This window comes from Brassica rapa, chromosome A01 (genome assembly GCF_000309985.2).
Source record: "Brassica rapa cultivar Chiifu-401-42 chromosome A01, CAAS_Brap_v3.01, whole genome shotgun sequence".
NCBI lineage: Eukaryota > Viridiplantae > Streptophyta > Magnoliopsida > Brassicales > Brassicaceae > Brassica > Brassica rapa.
In genome coordinates this window covers 18,581,139-18,609,101 of record NC_024795.2, presented here as the reverse complement: position 1 = coordinate 18,609,101, position 27,963 = coordinate 18,581,139, and the positions used below count along the sequence as shown (strand labels likewise).

At 31.3% G+C, this 27,963-nt stretch overlaps 5 protein-coding genes and 1 non-coding gene across 9 annotated transcripts; 2 read left to right on the top strand and 4 right to left on the bottom strand.

The window, feature by feature from the left end:
- Positions 1-42: 42 nt before the first annotated feature.
- Positions 43-3,515, bottom strand: LOC103829922 (DNA-directed RNA polymerases I and III subunit rpac1). Its single transcript, XM_009105609.3, has 9 exons — positions 2,754-3,515; positions 2,485-2,676; positions 2,276-2,405; positions 2,113-2,193; positions 1,847-2,037; positions 1,676-1,771; positions 1,489-1,582; positions 1,218-1,370; positions 43-1,127 (listed from the first exon to the last, which is right to left on the bottom strand). The coding sequence occupies exons 1-9, from the start codon at positions 2,910-2,912 to the stop codon at positions 1,024-1,026; spliced, it is 1,200 nt and encodes a 399-aa protein (XP_009103857.1). The 5' UTR covers positions 2,913-3,515; the 3' UTR covers positions 43-1,023.
- LOC117129200 lies at positions 48-263 on the bottom strand. The gene has a single exon (XR_004452832.1). It is a non-coding gene; the product is annotated as a small nucleolar RNA U3 (small nucleolar RNA).
- Positions 3,516-7,475: 3,960 nt separating the features above from the next.
- LOC103829915 (BOI-related E3 ubiquitin-protein ligase 1) lies at positions 7,476-9,860 on the top strand. 2 transcript variants are annotated; one of them, XM_033278140.1, is made up of 4 exons: positions 7,476-7,854; positions 8,465-8,626; positions 8,717-9,072; positions 9,190-9,860. In XM_033278140.1, exons 2-4 carry the CDS (start codon positions 8,530-8,532, stop codon positions 9,718-9,720), a joined length of 984 nt encoding a protein of 327 aa, XP_033134031.1. In that variant the 5' UTR covers positions 7,476-7,854; positions 8,465-8,529; the 3' UTR covers positions 9,721-9,860. The 2 variants fall into 2 exon arrangements, with proteins under 2 accessions (XP_033134031.1, XP_009103847.1); XM_009105599.3 differs by having other exon boundaries at positions 7,478-7,860; positions 8,470-8,626.
- Positions 9,861-19,899: 10,039 nt separating this feature from the next.
- LOC103829906 (2-carboxy-1,4-naphthoquinone phytyltransferase, chloroplastic) lies at positions 19,900-22,409 on the top strand. 3 transcript variants are annotated; one of them, XR_004450546.1, is made up of 13 exons: positions 19,900-20,160; positions 20,243-20,341; positions 20,421-20,624; positions 20,707-20,810; positions 20,885-20,956; positions 21,038-21,176; positions 21,268-21,377; positions 21,462-21,561; positions 21,649-21,687; positions 21,758-21,880; positions 21,966-22,031; positions 22,109-22,309; positions 22,351-22,409. XR_004450546.1 is itself a non-coding variant. In XM_018655435.2 (12 exons), exons 2-12 carry the CDS (start codon positions 20,252-20,254, stop codon positions 22,202-22,204), a joined length of 1,143 nt encoding a protein of 380 aa, XP_018510951.1. In that variant the 5' UTR covers positions 19,903-20,160; positions 20,243-20,251; the 3' UTR covers positions 22,205-22,330. The 3 variants fall into 3 exon arrangements, 2 of the variants coding, with proteins under 2 accessions (XP_018510951.1, XP_009103842.1); XM_018655435.2 differs by lacking the exon at positions 22,351-22,409 and having other exon boundaries at positions 19,903-20,160; positions 22,109-22,330; XM_009105594.3 differs by lacking the exon at positions 22,351-22,409 and having other exon boundaries at positions 19,904-20,160; positions 21,770-21,880; positions 22,109-22,326.
- Positions 22,170-27,523, bottom strand: LOC103831350. Its single transcript, XM_009107255.3, is given in 3 exon segments — positions 22,170-23,071; positions 23,419-23,651; positions 23,654-27,523. Coding segments are annotated over 3 exon segments (543 nt in total). The 5' UTR covers positions 23,831-27,523; the 3' UTR covers positions 22,170-22,938.
- Positions 25,231-26,689, bottom strand: LOC103829896 (MATH domain and coiled-coil domain-containing protein At2g42470-like). Its single transcript, XM_033276021.1, has 4 exons — positions 26,586-26,689; positions 26,316-26,476; positions 25,908-26,119; positions 25,231-25,815 (listed from the first exon to the last, which is right to left on the bottom strand). The coding sequence occupies exons 1-4, from the start codon at positions 26,687-26,689 to the stop codon at positions 25,231-25,233; spliced, it is 1,062 nt and encodes a 353-aa protein (XP_033131912.1).
- Positions 27,524-27,963: the final 440 nt, after the last annotated feature.

The following is a 27,963-nucleotide window of genomic DNA, read 5'->3' as shown; positions in this document are numbered from 1 at the left end:
GAAAATTTTTAAAATCTGAGAGGGGCTTTAAAATAAATAAAAAAAGAGGCCTGTCAGACAGCCATGCAACCACTCCGGAGAGGTCAGACCAAGCCGGATAGCGATCCTCTACAGTGCGGAGAGTCCGAGGACAGTCGTAGCCGTTAATCACACTCAGATCGCACGGGTATGATTCATCAACCAGGTTTAGGGGCCTGTCTCCTTAGAAATCAAGGATACAGAGGTACGAGCCTATAGAACAGATCCTGTTCAAGTAAGGTCGTGACCTACATCTTCTTCTCTTCGCTATATAAACATTACGGCTTGCTTGTAAACCAGCGATGTGGGAGGAAATAAATAACTTCACATATCCAATACTACGCCGTATTTAAACTCAACGCATTAATGCCTTATACGTCATCGTTTAGTTTTATCTCAGTGTATTGCAAGCCGTGCTTCGTGAATCCATCTCATGAGATAGGTATGGTTGGTTCTTCTGCGTCTTCGTTTCAATTCTCTCAATCGAACTGAAGGGAAAAGGGTAATGAGACACCTGTAAATAACTTAATGTATAGGACTTGTTTCATCCCCAGATGGATCTTCTCTTGCCAAGATTATGAGCCAGTGGTTTAGACAAGTTTGTCCTGTTATGCCATGACAGGCTTGATCAAATCATGTTCATGGAGTGTACAATTTCTCTCAAAACTTGTAAAAGCTTATCATATTAAATATAATCAGTATTTCTCTTTAATCTCTGTTCTACAAGTTGGAGCAAGAAATTTATATCGTTCTGAATTTAACGGTTCAATTCTACATAAGCTCGTAGAAAACCAAACAAACCCAAAACAAAGTTTCAATTTGGTGAACCTAGTTAGAATCAAGATGACTGAATTTCAATTTGAACTCAAACGAACTGATGCAACATGAACATTTCAATGTTCTTAGTATTGAAATCAAGGAGATGATTTGATGCAAAACCCAAAACCGAACTAAACCGGAACCATGCCAGTAGAGAACTAAAGTACTAAACCAATCAAACTTCTTTCAGGAGAGGTTAGCGATAACACGTTCACATTTATCTTCCAATATCTTGACAGCTTCAGTGAAGAGAACATCCGGAGGCAATGATCCAGTAGACTCAATCTTAACTGAAACAAACATACACAAACTCAATCACATTTTTCTTTCAGACAGATCATGAAATGAAGAGCAAAATGAAATGTTTTTTTTTTGCTTACATATAAAATGGTTCTTGACACGTCGAAGAGACACATTCTCTATCCATTCTTTTTCTTCTACTCCTTTGTTTACTTCCTCTCCATAATTTGGCCTCACGCATTGCCTACACAACGTGCAATCACGTGGCCGTGCTACTGTTGCCCTCTTCCTACCTGTGTTCCATTTCCGCAAAGTCAGTTAGGATAATCCAACAGCAGAGAGTGAGAGATAGTGGTTGCAGCCAAAGTCAGCATCCTCTCCTATTGTTTAAAGGAAGGATTTTACTTTTACCATTGCCCATGTCTTCAATGTCAAAAACATTCTCCGGGCAGGCTTTTACAAGTCGTTCAGCATCTTCATCCTCAACTTCCCCTAGTAGAATAACCTATAAGATATTTTACGAAACAAGAATCATTACAAGAAAAGACTAGGATCAGGAGGCAAGACTGAATGAAGCTGAAGTTAATAAATTTGTCACCTCAGGAAGCATTCGATACCAAGCCGTGGCTACCGGTGACCACTTTGCATGTGTTTTACCAATGCCCTTAACCGCATGAGCCTCCAGCTCAATCTCCTAGATAAAGTTTTACAAGTGTTTGATTCATCTCTCATTTTGCAAGTAAATTCCTAAAGATATATAAAACAGTACCTGACCAGGGCCGAGCTTTGCGATCAGTATGTCAGGGTAGCTCGGAGAGATAGGATTATCAGCGAATTCAGGGAAGGACTCTTTTTGGCTGCGGCTGAAGGAAGTGTAAGTTTTAGGCTTAGAGTTCGAATCTCCTGATTCTTTAACCAACTCACTCCCCTTTGGTAACCAAATCAGTTCCTTCGTTAAAACTATAGAAAGACAGCATTCTTAATGAGAGATAGGAACATTTATTTAGTAACCAAAGAATGTAATGTAACCATTACCTTTCTTACGTCCTTCACCTTTTGCGCATTTCGCATGGAGTTTGAAGACAATGGTGTTCTTTTCATTTGGCTGGTCGTTCTCTATGGACACAGAGATAAATAATTAAACATATATAATTGCCTACAGATAAAAGAATCAAATGCCGCATAATGTATGTCTTACCAGATAAGTACTCGAAGAGCTTGGGGTCTGCAGCAATGGGAACAAGACCCATCCTCTGAGCAAGAACTTCATCTTGAACAATAGATGTGTTGTTTGCTATAAACACTTTTTCAAAAGCCATCGTAGGAAACTGCAGCACAAGAATAACAAGAAACACCTTGAAAACAAAAAAGACTAAAGAATCAAAGATTTAATTTTGACAGAGAGACCTCAGCTAGAAGGATCCTTCGGAAGGCATTGGCGATTGCTGCATCTATACCGATCATATCAAATGTCAATTCCATGCCATCTTTTGAAAGTTGGATGACATCAACTTTGAAATTCTCAGAGAAGTTTTCAAGTTTCACACTGTTGTCCACTCCCACGGCGTTATAGGCACCCGAGTAAGTGACACTCGCCGTCTACGGGGAACACGCACACAAAGATTAAAGAGAGAGACCAAACCCAACTCAAAGAAAGATAAAGTAAAGAGAGAGACATGAATAGGAGCGTCGTTTTTACAGAGGACACGAGTTCGCTGGAGTTGCAGATGCGGAGGAAGTCCGGTAGGGATGTCGGGGTGATCCATTATGTTGAAATTCTTGGCGAATATCTTGTCTTCTTCGCTCACTATCCTCTTTTCTCCTTTGGTAGTCATCTGTTCCGAAGTTTTAGGGTTTCAATGAGGAGTGGGAGATGAATTTGCGGCTTCTAGATGCCTTCTTCTAGTCTTAATCCTGACCAATCTCTTGTTTTTTTATAATTCTGTTTACCCGTTTCTCAACTGAACTGGTGGAGTTGTGTGAGAAACAAAACAGTAGGCAAAACTCGAAAAAGGTTAAAACGGCGGTCTGTGAGATGAGAGCGACAAAGGAGGGGGAAGAAGTTAGCTAGGTTTATCGACACGTGTGTAATCCTTTTGAAGGAGGGTTCTCGTGTTCGTTTTTTTCCCAGATTGAAATTCATTTTTTTTTTATCTGGTTAATTATGCTATTACAAATGATGATGAGAAACATTACATACACGATATTACCGTCGACAATTCTATCTGTCTAATTGTCTGAGTATCCATATGAGATCCATTCCTAACGATACTCCTTGCACCATGCTGAAGATCTCTTGTAAACATTTTCTCTAATTTTCTGCATAATTTCGTCTTCTCCGGGAATTGAAACTCAAACTTCTTCATGTAGAAATTGCGTTGTCTGGGGTTTGAACTCCAGACCTGGGTGTAGAAGCCTTTAAACCTTGACCACTAGGCCACGGTGCTTCCACATGAATTGAAATTCATTCATAAACAAAATACCAATATTCATACATAAGATGGCGGCAAAACAAAATAGCCCCAGAACCAAGAGTCCATAGAAAGCGGCAACTAAAACCCACACTGGAGCTACAGACCCACACTGGGGCGACATAAGTAACATCATAAAAACTAAACAGACGCTAGAACCAAATAAACGATTAACATATGCTGGAGAAAGATCAGAACACCTAGCAGACTTTAGAACTGAGTAAAGACCAATGATCGGGAGTTACCGCTGCTGCCTATAGCCCGCCACCCAGTAACCTCCACTTCTGTACCAGACCATACTTATCGCTGCTGCCTCGCCCGCCAAACGATAAGACCAAGAACCGGAGACTTCATAACTCGACAAGGGGAACCGCTGCTCGGTCCACACGCCTTGGATACATAAACGTCTAAAATCCTAAGAAAGAAGCTCACCCAAACACCATGAAATGAAGCCTTGCCAACCAAACATCTCCGTGACCACACAAGGAAGATGAAACAAAGGCCAAGCAACCACCGGACACCTTACGCCCAGAATAAAGACTGCTAGATCACAATCATCAAAACGCTTACTACCTTGGCGCATATCGATCAATTCTCTCAAACCCAAAGATACAAGATCCCAAACATAACGCAAACATAACCAAAACTAAACAAGAATAACCCACAACATACTGAAACACACAAAAACTCGGACTTTGACGACAGCTGCAAACCCACACCATGTCTTACCTCCGAGAACCCGCCAGCACAACTCTTCTTTCAGGTCGCTCTGAAGGGGATGCTTTTCACCTAAACAGCAAAGTCCCATAGGCGAATCAGAAGCTCTCGCTAGACGGATAGCCACGTGTCGTTACCAGGAAGTCCCTTCGACATACGCCAACAGAGAACTTCCTACACGCGCCTCCGAAGCCATAGCCACCAGAGCCCTTCCCGACATAAGCAGGCAAATCAGAGACACCAACTACTCGTTTCCGTCCCACAGCTCCCAAACAGTCCCCACCACCGCAGTAGAGGAAGATCCATGATGGGAGAGGCTCCTCGCCAAGTCACGCGCTGCCGTCTTGACAAAACAAAGGAGATCTGAACAGGGAAAATCAGATCTGAAGATATCTTGAGTCCTAAAAGCCGACCCTCTCATAACTACTACTCTGTTCGCCTCGCCATCTCTCCAGAGACCACCGGGAACTCAACCCTTCGAACCATGTGAACAGATCTCCGGATGTAGGATCCCGACGCACCACAGAAACGAGCATGTCGGCTTGGGAGAAAGAAGCCAGAGCAGAGGGCAAAGGAAAAAGAGGAGAAAGGGGAGGAGAGACCTCCGGAACCGACTCTCGCCGGCCCGGAGAAGATGGAGGCAGATTAAGGGTTTGTTTTCTTCAGGGGAGAGTTTTTTTTCTCGTATCTTTTTTGACGAAATTCTATTGAAATAGTTTTTTTTTCCTTCTTCTTGTTGAAATAATTCTATTTTATTTTTATTATTACTAGTGATTTTCTCCCGGTTTCTTATATAAATTTTAGTTTAATTTTAATATATTATATTACTATTTGAATATATATAATGAATATCTATCAATTTATTAGAAATATAAATTATAAAATGAAGTTAAAATTATTAGAGAGCAAACGCTAATAATATTGAAAATAAATATTATATGACTTAATAACTATATGTTGTTGATTTACTGTTCTTATAAGTTTTATTAATGCTTTAGACGTACTTTTCAATTAATTTTATTTTCCTATTGCAATACTTTTTATTATTTAGAACTACTTGTTTCAATAAAATTAAATATTTTTATTGATTCGAGAAAGTAAAATTTGGGCTTTGTTAGTTTACGGTGTTTCATTCTTTTTGATGGCATTCTTCTGTAGGAATACAAACCTCTCACCCAAATGAAATAAGATGTAAATATATAGATTGTATTTTTACTTGTCGTCATTATTTTGTTTTGAAGAGAAAACAGAAATTTAATAGATACTAAAACTAAATGCTTGAAATTAATGTATGATGTTTCAGTTTTAAATTTTCAGTAAAAGAATAATTATTTATTTGAAAATATAATATATTTTTTTAAAAGTGTATTTCAAATTCTAATCCTTCAATTATATATAATTTCTAATTATATTCTCACTCTTTCATAGAAAAATCATATTCATGAAACAACTGAAGGTGATGATTTGGTTAAAAAAAGTTAGTCAACCGTTAATTAACAACATAAAACGACGTTGTTTTGATATAACTATATTGCTATAGAGTAGATACTTAGATGGCTGTCATCAAGGTTCTAAAAATCGGTCTAGGCGGCGCCTAGCCCCCCCCCCCCCCCTGTCTAGGCGGCAAATCGGTCCCATCCGAAACGATTTTTTTTAAATCCGATTTATACCGATTTATATGATTCAAATTGGTTTAAACTGTTTTAAATCGGTTAAAATTAGTTAAATCGATCTAAAATTGTTTATATATGTTAAATCAATCAATAATATTATTACAATTCTACAAATTTATCTACTTTCTTTTGTTTTGTATATCTAATTTTGATAATTCATCACAATAATTTTATAACTAAACTTAAAATCTAAAATATGTCATATAAATGTATAAAATATATAAATAAATCAATAATTTGCTAACGCCTAAGCTTCGTCTAAGCTCCGAATAATCCGCCTAGACGCTAGTCCTCTATAAAGTGCCTAGTTACCGCCTGTCGATTTTTAGAACATTGGTGTCGTAAATCCCTTTAACCAGCTCGCATTCTATTTTCACATTTAGTCTATTACATAACAAAACCTAATCATACCGGTTCGAGTGTGTCAAACTCTGAATTTATATGGAATTGTGGAAGGATTAAAAAAAACAGGTTGTTTCCATAATTTAAGATTAGATCTTGACCCGCCCGACCGGGCGGGTATTTATTTTATGTTTTTGGTTTTTTTGTTTATATTAAATGATTTATTTGTAGTTTTTAAACATAAATTTATATTGAAAATTAATCCTTGTAGTTATAATAAAAATTTAAATTAAAAGTTTTTAATAAAATATTCTGATATAAATTTTATCTTAATTAAAATAATATAGAGGTGAGTCATAATTTTTTTCCAATTTCAAAATCTTAGCATCCCTTAAAAACAAAGAAAATAAATTTATAAATACATAAAATATATAAACATATTTGGAACTATAATTTCTATTAAAATAAATTTGTTAAAGAAAAATAATTTTGTGCTATTGTTGTTTATTTCTAGAGCTTGATCCATGACTGTATAAATATTTGTTTTCACTTAAAATGTTTTCTTTGTACTAATGGTATAACATATATATATATATATATTAAATTAAAATTTATTACATAATTGTTAATATAAAATTTTAAAACATAACAATTTTATTTATTACTTTGAATAATTATATTTTGTGATTTTAATTGTCTAGTATATCACAATGTATCATATAAAAATCCAATATTATATGAATAAACTATTCATATTTTATTTATATGTTTTATAAATTGATTATCACGTGTGATTTTTTATTTTATTATTTATTACTAACAAATATTAAAAATATTTAATATGTTAATATGAAATATATTAGGAAATATTTTGGTTAAGATTTGATTAAGTAAATCTATTATTTAAATTAGGAAAATACATTAGGAAATGACAAAAATACTCTAATATAGGTTCAATAAATTTCTCAATGGCATTCTAATGTAAATGAATGGTAAAATTAAGGAGTATTTCTATTTTGTATTTCTCTTTTAATAATATAGATGTTACTGTTGTCATTTTGAAAATTTCCTTATTTTAAATAATGGACTTGGTCAAAAAATAAAATATTTAAATTAAAAAGTTAAATGAAAATGTTACTGTATCTTTTGTTCTCAAAAGAAAAAAAAAGATTTTAAAAAGGAAAAAGATTGAAAGATGCAGGAAAGTGGAGTGAATGGCGTCACGAGGCACAACTCACGGAGATATGTGCAGAACCAATACCCACCGGCACCAGTTCTTATCATTATCAAACCTTTTTATTTTTTTATTTTTGGGATTCTATTTATATTTTCTCAATTGCTATCGATTATTTTTTTTTAAATTATTATTATCGATTTTGGCAGCCAACTTCTCCCACTCCTTAACCATTGTGACCCGCTTTCTCACGTCCATCATTCATTTCATCCGTTTCTTTTATTCTTTCATTCATCTTAAATCATCAGATGTTGCGTTTCTGTACGTTTCAACAAACCCACCACCACCTTCTGAAAACTCTCAATCGCAATTAATTGCCTCCTCTCGATTCCTTGTTTTTTTGCAGGTATTTTGTTTTTTCTTTCTCTGAACTTAATGATCGGAAAAGAAGCAATCTTTTATCTTATCTAGGTCTCTGTGATTTTTTCTTTTCATTTCTTTTTGTGTATGGTGATGATGATAGCTGTGTGTACTGTATCATTAGGTTTGAAAATTTTATTTCTGTAAATTGGATGTATCTTTTGATTTGATGGGCAATCTCTAAAAGGCAACCTTTATTCAAAGTTGGCATGTTGTTTCCATGTTCGTGAGATTTGATTATTAATTTTAGTTTAATTATTCAGATGAATCTTTGACCAGTGCCAATTAATCAAAATCTGGTTCATGTATCCCTACTTAATTGGCGAGATCATAGAAATTTAAATTTAAAGATGCAAATTTTATTCTCCATGTATTTCGTTATATTTGGTTGACCATCTGTGTGTTTATAAAGAATCAACATTTACTATTTTAAATAGCTCCAGGCCTTGGTTTGAAGGAGAGTTTCATCTCTAGCTGGATTGTAATCTGTGTATTGCTTAGGACAGTCAAAACTTTTTTTTGTGTATGTCCTGGCTTATCATGTCAGGAACACAAGAAGTATAGCTTTCAGCTCATTATCTTCATTTGTCTGCAGGTTTCTTAACTGTTGTTCTTATAAAAATTAAATACTTGTAACGGTTAAGCATTAGAAAAGATGTTGGGAGGCAACAATGAGACCCCTTTACCGCAGGATAGCCAGTTTCAGTACCAAACAAACTCTTCATTGAATCAGCTTCACTTGCTTGGAACCAGTAAGTTTCTTGATTTTCTTTTGTGCTTGGAATGTTGTTACAAACTTTATTATAGAGCTAAAACTTTTTTCCCTTTGTATGTGGTTACAGTGAGAGCTGGTTGCACTATTGATCCTATAAACTACTTTGCTAACGATAACCTTGCTACAATGTCTCGGAATAATAGCAAACGCGCTAGGGAGACCGAGACCAACCATAGTATCCAGAGACAGCAGAAGCTACAGAGCTCTTTGAACTATAACTACAACAACAATAGTGTTGCTCAAGATGAAGCCCCAAAGCAGAACTTAGTGTCCACTGGTCTGAGACTATCTTATGACAATGATGAGAGAAACTCTTGTGCAAATGGAAGCATCACAACTCCAATGTTTCAGTCACTCGGTGACAGTATCAGATTGGACTTGGATAGACAGAAAGAAGATCTTGATCAGTTTCTCAAATTCCAGGTACTAATTCTTTCCGTTATTTCTTATATATATATATATATATATATATATATATATATATATATATATATATATATATATCCAATGTTGTTGAGATTGTACTTTCTTTGGAAACAGGGGAACCAACTGGCGAAAGGTGTGAGAGATATAAAACAGAGACATGTCACGTCCTTTGTCACGGCCTTAGAGAAGGATGTGAGAAAGAAGCTTCAAGAGAAAGACCAGGAGATTGAAAACATGAACAAGAAGAACCGGGAACTCGTGGAGAAGATAAAACAAGTGGCGGTGGAATCTCAGAACTGGCATTACAGGGCGAAGTACAATGAATCTGTGGTTAATGCCTTAAAGGTAAACCTGCAACAAGTGATGTCACATGGAAACAACACCAATCCATGTGGTGTATTTGCAGTGGAAGAAGGGTACGGGGATAGCGAGATTGATGATAAGGCAGCTTCATACAACTACATGAACATCCCGGGGATGCCAAACACTGGGATGAGATGCAAGTCGTGTAACGTAAAGGAGGTTTCTGTCTTGCTTGTACCGTGTAGGCATTTGAGTTTGTGTAAAGACTGTGATGTGTTCACTGGCTTTTGTCCTGTTTGTCAGTCTTTCAAAACTTCTAGCGTTCAAGTCTTTTTCTCATGAGTAAAATCCATGAAATAGAGTCAGTCTTCATACTCTTGAAATGTTGATTATGGAAAAAAGATGATCATATTTGTATGTGATGTTGATGATGATAAGTTAATTTTGGAGAAAGCTGAAAACTTTGCTCCAGTCTTTTGCCTTTTGCCACTGAAACCATGTATTAAACAATTTTTCAGGGAGTCTGGAAACTGATACAAATTGAGTTGGAGTGCGACGTAGCAAAGATGTGGATTTAGATTCATGATTCAATGCTGAAAGAAAAAAAACACTAATCAATGTTTTAGCTGGTTTCTTCAACTTTGTTGAGAAACTTCTTTCTAAAGTCAAAAGGTTTTGTAGACCTACTAAAATGATTTTGAGCACTCAGCTTTTTCCAGCTGAAGCAAAATCTTGACCTGCTAAGAAAATTGTAAAAGTTTAACCATTTAACAGCATAGTTTAATAATTAAACAGAAGTAGCAACTTAAAAAATATTTAATTTTTTGAACAAAAAAAAAAAAATATTTAATTTAAATGATTTTATTTATTTTTTTGCAGAAAATTAAATAATATTTAAATGTACATCATTTCTTTTTTTTCTCAGAGATGTTTTTACCACTTAAGCTTGATGATAAACAGTGTTTTTATCGATTTCTAACTTATGATTTTTATCAAATCAAATAGGTGTTTCATGACCACTGGAGATGGCTTTAAATATTTTCAGGTTTTAGATTGATATGGAATAAAATGAGTCAATTTGAATGCAGACGAGTAGATAAAGATGCGTAACTATACATATAAGTTATAAGTTTAGCAATGAATGTAACATTTTTCCACCGATGAATTGATCTCATTGTCACAAGATAGAAATTGAGTTAGCTTTTTACTTTCAGTATCACCGGTTTGAGGTCAACCTAACGGATGGATTAAACTTTATACATGTTTTATTGAAGATTCATGTATCTAGCAGTTTAATACGAGAAAATAAGAAAATTTCTGTTTTCCTTATTTAAGTTTGGTTTTGTCTAAAATTCAATCCTGAAATGATTTTGAAATATATTTGCTATTTGCAACCATTGTTTAGGCTATGTTTCTTTTTATTTGGCTTTACATCACTCTGGAAATTTGTTAGCATCAAGATACAGTTTCATACTATGTTCTAGAGAAGAATTCCAAACTCTTTTATTGATTTCTTTGGTTATCGTGATTTACTTAGTGATTTCATGCGCTTTTATTTCCATGTTTGAAAAGTAGTTAAGCCTAGGGTGGATCGAAAAAATCTATGGATTTCTGAGATTGATCTGTTAGATTAGAAAATTATCCACTCGGTTTTTCATCTGGGTTATTTTGACGCATGCACTTGGTTGTACACCAAACCTTAAAAACGAGATAATCTTAGAAAACATGAGTTGATTGTTTACGTTGTTTGAGTCAATTTAAGATTATGGATGCGGGCGGTTGCGGTTTCTAGCGGTTTTAAGAGATTTGTACGACTGGTACTGCGGTTAAAAATTGGTGCGTTTGCGGGTGACTTATGAGGTTAACTACCAAATGCGGTAACAGTCAAATAATAAATTAACAATATTTACATTTAATATAATTATAAAATATCAAAAATCAAAATTATAATAAATATAAAATTTATATTTAGAAAGTTATAATTTTAATTTTTGAAAATTTATTGAAATTGTTTTTATTATAAAATTTTATAATATTAATTAAAATATAATTGATATATTTTAATATTTTCATAATTTCAATTTTAAAATTTTTATTAAATATTTTTACTTTTGTATATATATTGTTTAAAAAAATAGAAAAAAATTTACCCTCCCGCAACCGCAAACGCTAGCTGAAGCCAACTTATGAATTTATGAGATTCAGAGCTGTTTAGAGCGATTTGAGTGATTGTTGCAAACCGCCGACGACCGCTACCAACCGCAAAAGTTGCGTTTTGCAGGTGGTAGTGGGAAAACCAGTCGCCCCCTTAACCCTGGAAGTATAAATGTCTTTTATTTTTTATTAAAAATGATGGTAAAAGTGGTTAGTGTAAACATGAAAAGTGGTACTATATGTGGTATTTGTGGTAATTTTCCATTTATCAATATATTTTTGATTGAATGATTAGAATTTTTGTTACAAACTCAACTCAACACTTCAATTTTTTAAAAAAATTATCAAAAACAGCATATATCAAATTATACATAATCTTACAAAATAATTTTTTCATCCTAAGATAAAAGTAAATAAAATCTAACGTAACAAGATGTTCTTATTTTAGTTTAATTGTGATCAGAAGATTGATACAATCCAGTATATACTAAAATATGAATAACCAACTATTCTTAATATAAAAATCAAATCAAAAAATTCTTATGATTTAGTGTATAGTATTGTTAAAAGAATTGTGTATGAATTTTCAAAATATTACAAGTTATCTTTATTAATGCAACTCTAATTTAACATTTACTAGATTTTCACCCGCACGTCCGTGCGGATATTTTTTCATTTTATAAATATATTTTATATTATTAAAAATGTTTTAAATATATAATTTATATTTTAGTATTTTGTATTGTGTAACTCTATAATATTATTGTTTATATTTATTATTCGATATTATTAATATAAAGTGATCTGTTTAATACATTTTACTTTGTTATTAATTTTTATTACTTACTAATATATTTTCGAGTTAGGTACAATAAAATAAAAATATGAAATAATCAAATAGATAGCCTCTTTCAAAATATGTTTTCTTTAATTTATACATTTTGCTATAATACATTTTTAAAATTTATTTATTTATTCTATAGAAAACAAATATGTTTAAGATAATTTATATTTACATGTTGTGTTTCAATAAATATAGTATGACATATATTATTTTAGTGTTTTACAGGATTTATAAGTTAAAACACTGTTTTGTTTAAATAATATACCCTACTATTTTAGTAAATTTTATACATAGTAGCATCTATCATATTATTTTAGTAAAATTTATTGATATTGGATATTTTTGGATGTTATAACTATTAAGTTTTCTTTTTATTCATAATAAAGATTTCAAAATATTAGATTGCTTTAGTTCTTACAACATTTATAGTTTGTTTTTTCGTGGTGCATTTCAAAAAGTTATTTTTTATTATCTATGAGTTTATATTTTGTAAATTTTGAAATATTATGATTTTAAGTTTGAATATTCATTTTAATGTTTTTATATCTTGTCAAAAAACTTTTAAAAATATACTATTATTTTTGAGTTTGAAAGATTACATGAATTTTGTATTTGTTTTTGTTACTATGTTCATACATTATTTTATATAAAAATATTTGAATTTTGGTAATAGTTTCTAAATTTTTCCAACTTATTTTCTTATAATTAAAATATAAGAAAAATTATAATTAAAATTTGATTTATCATTAAAATTTTTAATGAGTTACTAAAATTTCATAGTTTTCTAATAACATATTTTTAAATATTATATGAACTAAATGTTATTATTACTATTATATTTTTGCATATAAAAAATTTTAAACAATATATTGTTGAGAGTTTCAAAATAAATAAAAATATAATATATAGTTGTAGATATAAAAGTTTAACCTATGTTTATAAATTTATTTTTGTATAAAAATATTATATAGTTTACGAATTTAACCCATTTTAATGATGAGTGATAATTTTTTTGAATTTTTTTTTTAAAAAAAAGCAATTTGTTAATTTATGTTATAATATAATTTTGTCATATTTAATTCATATAGCACTTCTATTTTTATATAATACAGAATATAATTATAAACTTTATAAAAAATACTATACAATTTTTATTTTCTTGTTAAATAAATTTTAAGTTAACAATGATTTATAACAATATTATATTACTAATTACGAAATTAATTAATATGTTATTTATAAATCTTTTTTAATTTTAAGTAAGATTTTGTTAGATTTTTTCACAACAGATTTTGTTATAATTAAAAACTAAAATTTAAATTTATAGTTGGTTTATTTTTAATGCAAATAATCAAATATATCATATTAACTGATTTTTAAGTGGTCCTCATAGGATAAAAATAGAACTCTAAATTAATAGATTAGATGTTTCCTATTTTTCTAAAACAATAGATACCCATTTATACAAAATTTCAAATATATTTACAAATATAAGAGGATGAACTGAACTACATGAAATTAAAATAATAATAATCCAACTTTAACGTAATTAAAACTCATTGCTTAATTTAAAATAATAGATGTAATTTAACATATCAAAAATAAATATTTGAAATAATACAAATATTATATGTGAAATCACATATCGAATTAAGATGAGAAGATAATAATACATAATATATTTTTATTATACATAGAAATTACAAAAAATAACTTAAATATTATAAGTATAACTTTTTTATCAATTACTTTAATTCAAATATTAAGTAAATGTTTGTATCCGTGCATGAGCACGGAAGAATCATTTAGTCTATATTATATATTATATTAAATAAGTGATTATAGATTAATATAATACAATTATCATAAAATAAAAACATTTTTAGAAAAGATAATTTTTATATATATTGTGTTCTTGTCTGGAAATTGTATTTTTCTATCATAAAATTTTAAAAACTAAGATATAAAAATTTAATAATTTACTATTTATCAAGAAAAAATTTGTATAAGAGGTTAAAATCAAATGATATCTTTAATGAATTTATATATATATATATACACATATATATATAATTTATTATATATTTAAATAATAAATTTATAATTTATATTAAATAGTTGATTATAAATTTATATAGTAAAATTATCAAAAATAAAATAATTTTTTTTAAACATGATAATTCATAAATACTGTGTAATTATCTGTAAATAAAAATTTTTAACTGTAAAATTTAGAAAATTAAGATATAAAACAATTTAAAATTAAATATTAGTAAAAAAATCATTTGAATAAAGAGATTTTCTAAAATATTTCTAATATGTGAGTATTTTAAAAAATTTGACATGACAAGAAACATATATATTTTGATGAAAAATTTGTCATATATAAAATATTTGTTGAAATATTTTTTGAGAATATAAATAATAAGGTATTATGCTGGTTATTGAATTACTAAAACATAAATTTTTTTTTTTTTTTTGACAACATCAAACAAAAAATTAACTAGAAACTCCTACCGGTCTGACAAGCCAAACCGGTGGGGTTGAATCGACATAAAGCAAAGCAGAAGGAGAACTCCTCACACCGCGTGCAAGCTTGTCCGCCAAGGTATTTTGCGCTCTAAGAATATGTCTGATCCGGAAGTGTGGGAAGAAAATCTTACTGCGGTTGAATTCTTCCATGTGTGTAGAGAAAGCAGGCCATTCATCAGGTGTCGACACCATCTTCACCAACTGAGAACAATCCGTCGCAAACACTACGTCAGAAAATTGGAGGGTCTTCATGCATTCCATTGCCCAAATTAGTGCTTCAAATTCAGCATGCAAGGGTGACAAACTTCTACGAAGATTCATTGCCCCTATCATGACATCGGTCGAGTCACTTTTTTTACAAAACCATCCTTGTCCCGTAAACATGTCTTCCTCTTTCCAAGCACCATCAATATAACAAACTCTAGCGCCTTCCAGGGCTAGAGTCGCAGATTGTTGTAAACTTCCACTATAAGAATTCTCAATAGGACCATTCACGGTTAACTGTGCCTCCATCCATATCTTACATTCCACATCGGCCCTCCGCAATATCTCCTGTGGATTGCCATCCTTATTTGAATAAACCTTGTCATTTCTAGCCTTCCAGATATACCATAATATCCATGGGTAATAATTGAAATCCTCCTCCTTTGACATTCTCCAAAATAGATAATCCATATTGGTGAAAATGGACGACGAAGGAAAGATTGCTGGAGAGGAGGGAATCCTAGAGAGTGCCCATGTTTGTAAAGCTGGGGGACACTCGAAAAGTACATGATTAGTTGATTCCTTTTCTGCCCCACACATACTACACCGTGTATCACAAACAATCCCTCGAGTTGTAAGATTCTTTAAAACTGGTAGAGTACCAGAAAAAAATTGCCACACAAAATGTCTCAATTTTGGAGGACACTTCAATTTCCAAGAAAAAGCTAATAATGGTTTAACATTTGGTCCATAGAAAATACACCTCTGAACTCTATCTGGATATAGAGATTCAGTTCTGAAGCCTGACTTAACCGAATACTTACCAGACTCCGTAAAATTCCATCACTAAAACATAAATTAATAGGTACTAGATTTTGACCCGCGCTTTGAAAACGCGGAATTATTTTTTTATAAAATTATTAACCCGTTTGTTAGATCATAATAGAAATGAAAAATGTATATGTTAAACACATTTGTACTTGATACATATTTTACAGATTTAATGGATTAACCTGTAAATATTAATTGTATATTGATTTTGGAAAGTCAACTTTATTTTAAATTTTTAAATATTGATTTATAAATAATTAAAATTTATGTAAAATTATAGTTTTAAGCACATATATTTACTAAATAAACATACATTCTTATATTTTACACACGTTTGTATATCTATTTTGAATTATAGTTTTGCAGTGTATTAAATTTTAGGTAGTGAATGCTCTTTTGCCTGCACCATACATTAAATATTAAAAATTTAGAAGCAAAATATTTTTTTTTAATTTTTTATATCCTAATTCTATTATAACCATAAAATTTGAAATATTCAACCATAAGTTTGTGAAAATCTGAAACTTTGTTTAACGATGATAGATATTTAGTTTCTAAGTTCTTACTTATTTATTTTTTGGGTTCTAACACATGTGAAAACACAGAATCATAATTTTAAACTAAAATTTGTGCCAAAATGTTAGATTTTTATTTCAACAAAATTCAATATTGAAAGGGATTAGTTACACCTGATTTCATATATTTAATAGATTATTTTATTAGATAATTTTATAATATGTTCCAAAATGCAAGATCATAATATTTTAAGAATATCATTTTAACCCGTACCAAAACGCAATATCAGAATATTTTTTTATCAGAGAGGGGACCCTTGAGGGTATTTATTCAAAATGTTGTTATTGATTTATTAAGTTTCATTAATTTAATTAAAATGAAATTTATTGTATTTAGGTAAGATATAGGTGGGTGATAAAATGATAAATATATTTATTTCAACAAATATACCAAATAAACATATTCTAATGAATACATATATTTAATAACTATGAATTAGATTAAAACTACGTGGAATTTATTATATGAAATTTACTGACCCGTAAGACATAATACATTATAAAATAGTATATAATCAATATGGAGGGGTATATCTAACATTTTCACAAATAACAAAATAAAGATTGTTATTACTAAATTTTGGACAGGTGGAAATGGAACCAAATGCTCATGTAGCTAATTTGTAGACCAATACAATACAATATTCAAAATATTGTTCAATTTTAAATTATTTAAGGTTTTTAATATATTGACATTTTTGATATTTTTTATCTTATTAGATTAATGGTAATTACTATTTGTAGACCAATACAATACAAAAAAAATTGTATGATATTTTTTATCTTATTAGATTAATGGTAATTACTATTGTAAGTAAAAATGTATTTGTTTTTTTAACTACATATTAATTATTATGATCGATCTATATTATTAATTTAAATTGTCTGTAATTTTTTAATATTAAATAAAATATTCACTATTATGATCCAGATAAATGTTTTCGTTTCAAAAATAAAATTTGTAATCAATTCTATTATAAATCATTCATGATGTTGATAGTTTAAAATTTCAATTTTTTTTAATTTGCTACGTAATTGTAAGTGGGTCAAATTTAATGGGTCATATTTTAATGTGTTGATTTTCATGGTCAATAAAAATATAAAAATGGACTTTAATTTTAATCAAATTTTTTTTGCAAAGGTAGTAAGAAATCTAATTACATAGTTGGTCCAAGCCCAAACGTTAGAAACAAAGTAAAACACATACCTTTTTTTTTCTAACATGTTTCAGACAACGTTTCTGTCTTAAAAAACAAAAAAAATCTCGAAAATAGCGCTTTTGTTAATCTCGATTCTCTTCAGCGAACCTCTTCCCTGGTAAATCTTTTGATCTTCATTCTTCATCCTTCATAGATAGTTGAAGCTACACATTTTTCTGAAACAATTTATTGATTTGTTTTGAATTCCATGTCAGATGGCTTGGATGTTATGGATCCGAAAAATCAAAGCCGATCTGAAACAATCAAAGGTATATCCTTGTGAAATCGTCCGATTTGATGGCTTACCTGCATAAAGATGAAATCAACCAAGCGCTCGTAGCTTAGTGGTAAAGGAGGTACAGCTGTACTGCCCGCCACCCGGGTTCGAGTCTTAGCCACAACGGATTTAACATCCTTTCCGTTGGGGCGCTGGACACCTTTCGGGGGGATAGTTGAGAATGTGGCTGCCCAGATACCAGAGTTATCAAAAAAAAAAAAAAAAGAAAAAAAAAAAGATGGAGATCTACCATAAAAGCACTTCAACAGATCCGTAAATGTAAATCAAATTTAACATCTTTGTCTTTCTCTTGATCCATATATAGCTAGTTCTGTATAACGTTTACGAAGAACAAAAACAAAACCAGAGAAATTATAAGAATAACATAGATGTTAACTTACATGATTTCATGAAAACAAAACATACACACACAAAAAACAGATCGATATCAAAGCATATATGTTTTACTTTAATTGATTAACAAAACCATATAAGATTTGACTGAACATACTTTTGCTACAATAACAAAACGTACTCTTTCAAGATGATGAATAATATTTACCTTTTTATCTGCAAATATAATTTCCAAACTCTCACCAAACCCGGCATTGGATGGTTTCCAGGTGTGTAGACTTGGATCAACCATGTCCATTTCCATGGCGTAACCTCATCAAGGTATGATATCTTTTGCTTGGAAGACATTATAGCTATTATTCGTTGAAAACAACGTGATTGCTTTGAGGTTTAGAATGCAGTATATATAAGATTGGTCAAGGACGATAGTTTAGCATATTCCCATTCAATACAGTTAGCTAATATTTTGTCAATATTACATATCTTGAGTATCAAGTTAGTTTAAGTTATGGAAAATAAGATTTTCTAAATCAGCATATTCGACAGTTTTTTAGAAACTTCCTATCTATTTGACAAAAAATTATTTGTGGAAGATTGGTATATATAATGATTAGCTCCTAGTTTTCTGTTCTAGTATATTAGATTTTAATGTTAACGACTTTTAATTTTCTAGTTTATATTGTTTGTTATTGATTTGAAAAAGATTTGCAACTATAATAATAACTGGAACAGTATTTTGAATTGTTATAACAAATTTGGATAATAGCAAATTTGAATATATAATTTTTTTTTTAAACGCCCAGCTTTAAGTTAATTAATAGTTATCTATAATTGCAGTTTTGTTGTTTTTTCAATAGATGAGGAGTAAAAAATAAAATAAAAACATTAATATTTGGAGTATAGGGTTTGTGAATTAGGGCTTAATGAGTTATGATCATATACGTTAGGGTTTCATAATTATGAATACTGACAAAATTTATAGCAGGCTTTAGGTATATAAAATACCTGTCAATGTGAAAACCTCGAGACGTTGAATCTCATATGTTATTAGACCATGATAGTGTAAGTTTCGATACATAAAACCTACGTACAACCATCTACTTTATAAGCAATGAAAAACAAATGGTTATTGATTGGTTACGTTAATCGAAACTATAACAATTTTTTTTATGTACAGCGAAATAATATGGATTGGTGACGTTACGATCAGCTAAAATGATTCGGTTGAACGACAAAAGAGAAATGAGGCATGTTTGTTGGAAGAAAAAGAATATCGTGTAAATATATAATTTAATTAAAAGCATATGTTTAAATATAGTCAATGGCATGAGGCTGTAAATACTTTTAAATTTAAAGGGCATCTCAAAAAAGGGCATTCTGTTTTAATAGTATTGATTTGTAAGAATATTATGTTCCGTAACATTGCAAACTTGACAAACCTTTAAAATCTTGTTTACAATGTTAAATGCCCAGGCCCATATTCTATTTGCCGATTTATGAAAAGAAACACGTGAAGCTCACGTGATTTTATCTTCTTACAACAAGCTTGTCTTTGTCATCCACATGATCTCTCATTCTCTTCCTCAAAATCCGACATTCAAATTCACTGTATAAACAAATTCGAAAACTTTCTCTCTGCTTTGGTTAGATTCCTTCGCAAACTGAAGAATTAGCAAAACTGTAGCGAAGTTGTTTTGCATTGTTTATGGGTTTTTAGTAATAATCGAACTCCAAAGAACACTTCCAACCTCAAGGCTTACCGAAGATTATGACTCAAACTCATATTGTAATCAAAGCATTCGTGTTAGAAAGGTAAAGCTCCCAACTTCATATTTTTCTTGATTCTTGTTATGTTGCTGTTAACTGAAAACAACTTTTGGTCTCGTTTTTACAGACAGCTAAAATGATGAAACTAGTTTCTCTCTGTGACATTAGTAATGGGTTTGTGCCCAAAACGTCAACTGATTTGTTTGTGAAACCAAGAATCAGAAAGGTATGCTCAGTGAATCAGAAATCTGCTGAGACAATAGTGATTCATCTACTGTGATTATTACTAAAATTTCTTAGCTTAGCTTCCCAGAGGAGATATAATCACAAGGCTACGGGTGTTTGATTCGAATGCACGGGAGAATCTGAATGCTAAAAGAACAAGAATAAACTTTAGTGTTGGGCCAGTCTTTTGCAAGACTTATGAAGAAGAGGAAATTCCCAAAGCAAAATTGATATGGAGAGCAATCAAACTACCCATTTACTCTGTCGCTTTGGTTCCTCTCACCGTATGTTTCCTCGAAAACCCACTTTCTTCCCTCCATTTTCCATTATATGCTATATAAAATATTCACTATTCATATGCCACAGGTTGGTGCTTCAGCGGCCTATTTGGAGACTGGTTTAGTCCTAGTTAGACGTTATGCTACTCTAATGCTCTCATCAGTACTTATCATTACTTGGCTCAACTTAAGGTGATTTTATTGGTTCCCTCTCTCTAACACCATCTTTCATGTCTTCACTCTTTCTAAACATTGTTTCATGGCAGCAATGATGTTTATGATTTTGATACCGGAGCTGATAAGAACAAAAGGGAATCCGTAGTGAATATGGTTGGAAGGTATGTTTGCAACTTTGAAGTTTATGTTTTTTTTGTTTTCCTTATCTTATAATTTCTTTTCCACTTGTTTACTTGGTGAAGCCGGGCAGGAACCTTTGCAGCTGCAATCACAACTCTTGTGCTCGGTGTTTCTGGTTTAATTTGGATATCTTGGACAGCAAGTAATATCCGTGCAATACTATTGCTTGCCTCAGCTATATTATGCGGCTATATATACCAGGTGAATGCAACTTCCTCTTGTGACGAATGTGATACTATAATCTAAAACGTTTTTTTTAACCTGAACAATACTTTTGAAATTTTTGTTATAGTGTCCGCCATTTCGGTTAAGTTACCAAGGATTAGGAGAGCCTCTATGCTTTGCAGCATTTGGTCCATTTGCAACTACTGCCTTTTATTTACTTCTTGGTGGTGGCTCAAGGTATGTTGTTGAACTTCTCTTCTAAAGTTCTAACCCAAGTAAATACCTCTTTCCATAAGTTGGTTAAATACTGTATTTTGGCAGCGAGATGAGGCATCTTCCATTGAGCAGTAGGGTTCTTTCATCGTCTCTCCTTGTTGGTTTTACCACATCTCTCATCCTTTTCTGCAGCCATTTTCATCAGGTTGGTTTAAAGAAAAAAAAAGGTTGTTTAATGATTTCCAGAAAAGGACACACTCAACAATGCTGATTATCTTTACATTTGACATAGGTTGAAGGAGATTTAGCTGTGGGGAAATTTTCACCTCTGGTACCAATGTGAAAAACTTAGACCAGGTTTAGTAGGGGCTATAATTAATTAATGTGTGTTTTGATTTGAGTGTTTTACACAGGTCCGGTTAGGGACTGAAAAAGGAGCTTTTGTTGTGAGATGGGCTATTCGTTTGCTCTATTTTATGCTTCTTGTTCTTGGTTTAACCAAGATTTTGCCAGTAACTTGCACAGTAAGTTAACACACAGATTTGAGAGAACATGAATGAGAAACAACAACAACTAAAACCTCTACTTTTTTTGTTGTGTGTGTTTCAGTTACTGTGTTTTCTGACATTGCCAGTTGGGAATTTAGTGTCAAGCTATGTCGAAAACCACCACAAGGTAAATAAAAAAAAATGAAGAAGCAATAATATCTAAGATTTGAAGATTGAAAATACTTTGTTTAATTTTGAATGCAGGAGGATGAGAAGATATTCATGGCTAAGTATTATTGTGTAAGACTCCACGCTTTCTTTGGAGCTGCTTTGTCGTTGGGACTCGTTATCGCTCGCTAGATTTCACTTCGTTGTGTGTCTTTTGCCTTGTGTTGCATCTCAAATTGTTTATTTCATTTTTATGCTAAAATCAAACAGTTTTTAAAACTAGAAAGATATTCGTTAATTAACACATTAACATACACCTTTTTTTTTTGTAAACACACATTAACACACACCTGGTTTGTTTGTTTCTCTCTTTATAAAAGGGTCTTCATTTTGGGTTTCTTGTATTACTACAAACTACTGAAACCAGATATTTTGAAAAATAGAACCACATAAAAGGATAACAAAAGAAAAACAAAAGAGAAAAAGACCAAAATAGCACTAAATCAAGTTTTTGTTCCCAAACTAGCACTCAAGGCCAAAAATCACAAAAATAGCACTTAAGGGGTGGGGTTTAGGGTTTAGAATTTAGGGTTTAGGGTTTAGGTTTTAGGGTTTAGAGTTGAGAAGTGAGGTTTTGGGGATAAGATTTCAAATTTTGAAAAATAAAAAAATTTAAATTTTTCAAAAGATAAAATGCTATTTTGGTCATTTTAGTTTTTGAGTGCTATTTTTGTGATATAAACTTAGAAATGTGCTATTTTGGAGATTTGCCCAAAACAAAAACGAAAACATATTGCAGATCCATAATCAATCATAAATTGTAACCTCGAACATGGATTCATAATTCCATAATCATAATCACAATCATAAAGGATAGTTTGGAATTTCCAGAAAGCGAAAACATAAAGCGAGTCTTGAATCCAAAATCAACCTCGAACATGGTTGGATAACATAAACTCTAGTGGGTTTGGATTCAGAAGCCGAATCTTGCAGATCACGTAATCTTGATTCCATTTACTCGCAAGCCTATACTCTTCCATCACCCAAACCCTCTTGTCTCTGATGGTCCCAAATATTGCTTTCAAGAGTTAAACGTAAAAGACACAATGTTTTGTTGGTAGTATTGACATACCTTTTGTCTTTTTCTTTATTTGCTTAAATAGAAAACGTAAACAACGACAAAGATGGAGTCATAACTCCCACGAACATGGAAATGGGAAAGGTGGAAGAGTTGGTTCCTCAACACAAGGAGACCAAGTCTCTTCTTATCAACAATAACAAGAAATTAGACAATAGCTCAAATAATTAATAATTCAAATACTTTCGGTTTGGAATCTTCCTCCGGTTCGATGTGCGTTGGTTTGGTTCAATGATAGCTTCTTCTTCTTCTTCTCTTGCCACTGTACTCGCATCAGTCTCTTGCTCGTCTCTTCTCCTTCTCCTCTGCCTTCTCCCAGCTGAACTTAAAAAACGATTTTGGCTTCTTCTCGTTCTTTTCACAGAACTTGAAAACTTTCTTGAACCCTAGAATCTCCTCGTTCTTCTCCGACTTGATCAGTTTATCACGACCCATGATCCTCCAGCAACCAGAGTCACATCCATCGGTTTTACCAGAACTCTCTGTTCGGTTAACGAACGGAACAAGTATCGTCCGTCGTGTAGGATCAAAGGTTCTTGAGTATTGAAATGCGTCCGTGGGTTGACGCAGTACACGTCTTCGCTTCGGAGGAAGTTGCTAGGCCACTCGTTTCTTTTATCGATCATCATCTTCAGATAATAACCGACGATTTCATCCTCTGGTGGATAAATCATCGTCATGATTCTTCTCTTCTGCAGATATGTAGTGAAACTCAGATTCTCGAAGTAGAAGAAGAAGAAGAATTGTAGAAAGTGATGACGGTGAAGTGAGAGAAACAAGAAACGCAATAAACAAATGAGAAGGAGGACCTAAGAAGACTGAGTTTCTTGGTAAAGAAGTTACTTATATAGACGTTCTTTATTTCGTTGGTATTGACAGATTTACTTTTACTTGTGCAACGGATACTTGACGGAGTTCTTTATATTTCTGTAGTCTTTTAAGTAATAGTTTTTTTTTTACTATTTTTTTTTTGAAACTTTGATTTTTTTCTTTTACTATTTTACCATCTTCTTTGTTTTAGATGTCTGCACCATAATCATTCTAAAAAAATGATGATATGACTTTATTAAAAATAATGACATGATTTTATCTAATTATGACATGATTTAACATAATTATAATTATGACACAAAATTAAATTATAGAAATTTAAATATAAAAAATAAGCATACTGTAATTACGATAATTAAAAATTCTAAGCAAAATAATTTAAATCTTAGATAAAATTTATTATAAACTTACACAATAATTTATTTTAATAAAAATAAATTAAAATATTCATTTATTATATTAATATTTTATATATATATTTTCAATTTTTCTAAAGATAAATTTATCTATATGTGGTAAAATTGAAAGAAGATATTTCATTCATATACTTATATTTTATGATTAAATTGTTCTATATACTGTTTTTGATTTTTATTATAAAAATATAGTATATACAAGATAGTATACTTAAGACATAAAATACCAGAATATAAATGATGATATGTAAATAATGTTTTCTTTATATTTTAGCATTTATAATATTTTAAAATCTACAAATAAACTTTTTTTGCAAAATTATATGTGCTTCATATTACCAAAACTTATCTATTTTTACAAAAAAACATATTTCAAAAGATACAATATTTATTTTAGAAAATTGTATCTTTGGACCAAACATGGTTAGGCTTAAATATATTAAGTTTAAACATAGCTAAAACATATTAAATTATTCCAAAAATATAATATTGCTTCCATAGCAAATGAAAAAATAAATGAACTATAACTATGGAGTTTCCTTGACATTTGGTTTATAGTTAAGATAGAAGTTGTATTACTATTCTCCCACATGAGTCAATTCAATAATTATACGAATACTTTGTATTTAAATGAAAACAAGCATAGTAGCCCACACAGTTCATAGAGCTGACCTGAAAAAGAAGCGAAACGGTCACCGCTTCAAAAGCTATCGATTTGACTCAAAACAAATATCCAGAAGCTTTAGTAAGAAGACTTCATTGCCGAGACTCATGCCTTAGAAGAATAATTATCTTCATAAAATATCATAAACATTTTGTTACTGACTTTCCCTTCATTGACGAGACTCATGAGTACCAGAAACATATATAGTGCTAGTTTTGAAATCCCCAAGATCAGACCTGCTCTGAGTTCCACTTCTTGTTGAACTCAACTCAATGATATCCGACACGGTCTTTTCTAAGGCATACACTTTAGTAGCATAAGTGGCAGATTTTTCCTTCTCGATGTTCAGTTCAGCTGTGAGATTCTTGACTTGTTTTTCGAGTTTTTGGACTCTTGAACAATTATCATATGTTGTCGTCTTCCTCTCCAATGAAACTTCAGCTTTGAGATTCTTGACTTGATTTTCGAATTCTTGGACTCTAGAAACATTATCATATGATAACATCCTCTTAAATGAAATGTTATGAAGCTTTGTCTTCAACCAATCTAGCTCGAAGCCTGCTTCTGTAAGCACGATCAACTCGTTGCCAGCGATCCATATCTCAGTCTCAGAGATGCTATGTGGACGTTTTTTCAATGTCTCGATGAGATGTAGGAGGAATATCATGTATGTTGTCTTCACTTGTTGGTTCTTTGGTTTGAAATTTACCGCAATGTCCGGATGCTTCTCGAAAAGCCTACTTACTAGAACAGCCTGTCAACATGAGAAAAGTGACATTATGTTAACAATGAATGGGAATCGAAAAAAAAACGAAGACAACAAGAGGCATATTCTTGCAATCATACCTGAGAATGAAGAACTTTGAAACCTTGCACATCTAGCATCTTCTTCCTTGTTACTTCTTCTGCTTCATCAACGACTTCGATTACTTTTACTTCCACTTTAACGATCAGTTTTTTATTCTCCAGAAACCCTTTTTCTTGAAGCTTTTTAAGAGGCAAGGCCTTTGACCGACCCCATGCTGTGGTTAACTGATCGCAGAACAATGCGCACAGTTCTGCAAGAAAGATACAAAGGCTAATATAAATAACATATATACACACTTTACGTGTCTGACAAGTTAAAAATTCAAACTAGTTAAATGATTTAGTTATAAACATAATAACATAGACAACTTACTGACTCAAACTAGAGGATTAGATCAAAAGTAAAAAACACATACACACACTTTATGTCTGCCAAGTTAAAAATACCTTTTGTTCTATAGAGCTCTTTGCCTGATTGATTCAGCAGAAGGAAGGAAAAACTAGCTCGTCTTTTCCATCCAAGTCTCAATGATTCAGGATTCGCTACACCTAAGTACATAGACAAGTGATCATCAACAAGCTCTCCATTGGAATAAACTTGAATATACCTGAAAACAAAAGAAAACAGACTAAATGTTTTTGTTATAAACATAATAACATAGACAACTTACTGAGTCAACCTAAAGGATTAGATCAAAAACTAAAACACTATTTTACCATTCGCAGCCGCCTGCCAAGAATTGAGGTGACCGTCTCCCAGCTTCCTTCTCTGAAAAGTTATCTATCTCAAACGTGAAACTCGTCTGCTTTTTATCCTCCATTTGGATACACCTTTTCTAGCAAAAGGAAATTTTCTCACAAACTTCAATTGTAGACACCCAACAATTGCCAGAAACAAACAAGGTTTCAAATAACATATCACAAATCTGACAAAGAAATACATCTCAAAACTATGAAAGTAAAAAGACATACAAATATTCTAGCCTAACCTGTCATAGATCAATTTTGCATCAACTTCCAAAGAAAACAAAACATATAACCCAGAGCAAAACATGATTTATATTTTATACTGGGACTTTACAGGTAACAATTGATTACTAGTCCTCCAAACCACTATTGAAAGAACACATAAATAGAAAATCGGAACACAGGTAAAAAAAAAATTGAAATTAAAGACAATAAGAATACTTGAAGGAAACCCAAAACAGACGACTCACAAAGTATGTACTAGAGATCTTCAAAGTTTCAGAAACCGCCCAAGGGATCTCCAAAGTTTAAACCAGCTCAAGAGAGAGAGTAGATGAGAAGAAGATTTAGGGTTAAGTGTCTTTCTTAAATGGGAAGTGGAGGTTATGTGTCTTTTCTCACCGTCCTACTGTTGATCATAAAAGAAGAAGAAAAGGTAATAAAGAGAGAAATCTGGAAAAGAGAATAAATCTCCACTCGTCAGATTGAAATTTCTGTCATATCACCTCTGCATATTCAAGTTTCCAATGAACAACTAGGGATTAACCCGGGCGTAATTTACTTTTTTCTAATTTAAGTTGTTAAATTATTTATATTTAGGCTATGAAATATATTTATATAAATGTTAAGAATGCATGCCATACTTTAAATTTATTTTTAAATTTTAACACGTTAAATTAACATATTTTTTACTATTTAAATATTTTTTTGTAATTTTGTTGGCTATCTAGTTATCATATTTAGCAAAACTATTTGTTGAGTGTTGGAATAAATGTTTTAGATATTTAATTAAACTCCAGAGTATTTTCGGATCCACCACATGCTCAACAATCGATCGATCCGTAAAAAGATGGTTGATCTCCTTGGCCAGGTAAGTATAGTTTTAGCAAAAATATCTTTGATTTTCAAATATTAAGTATATAACTATTCTTTGAATATTTTTTTTTGAATTGTATTTTTTGATTAAAATATTGTATTATAATGTTTATGTAAAATTTTTTGTGATGTTTGAATTGTGATGTTCGTATACTTAACCTAGATGATATTGATGTTTAACATTATTGTTTTCTGGAAATAGAAAATAATGATATATCAAAACGTATCTAATACTTGTTAAATGATAGTATAA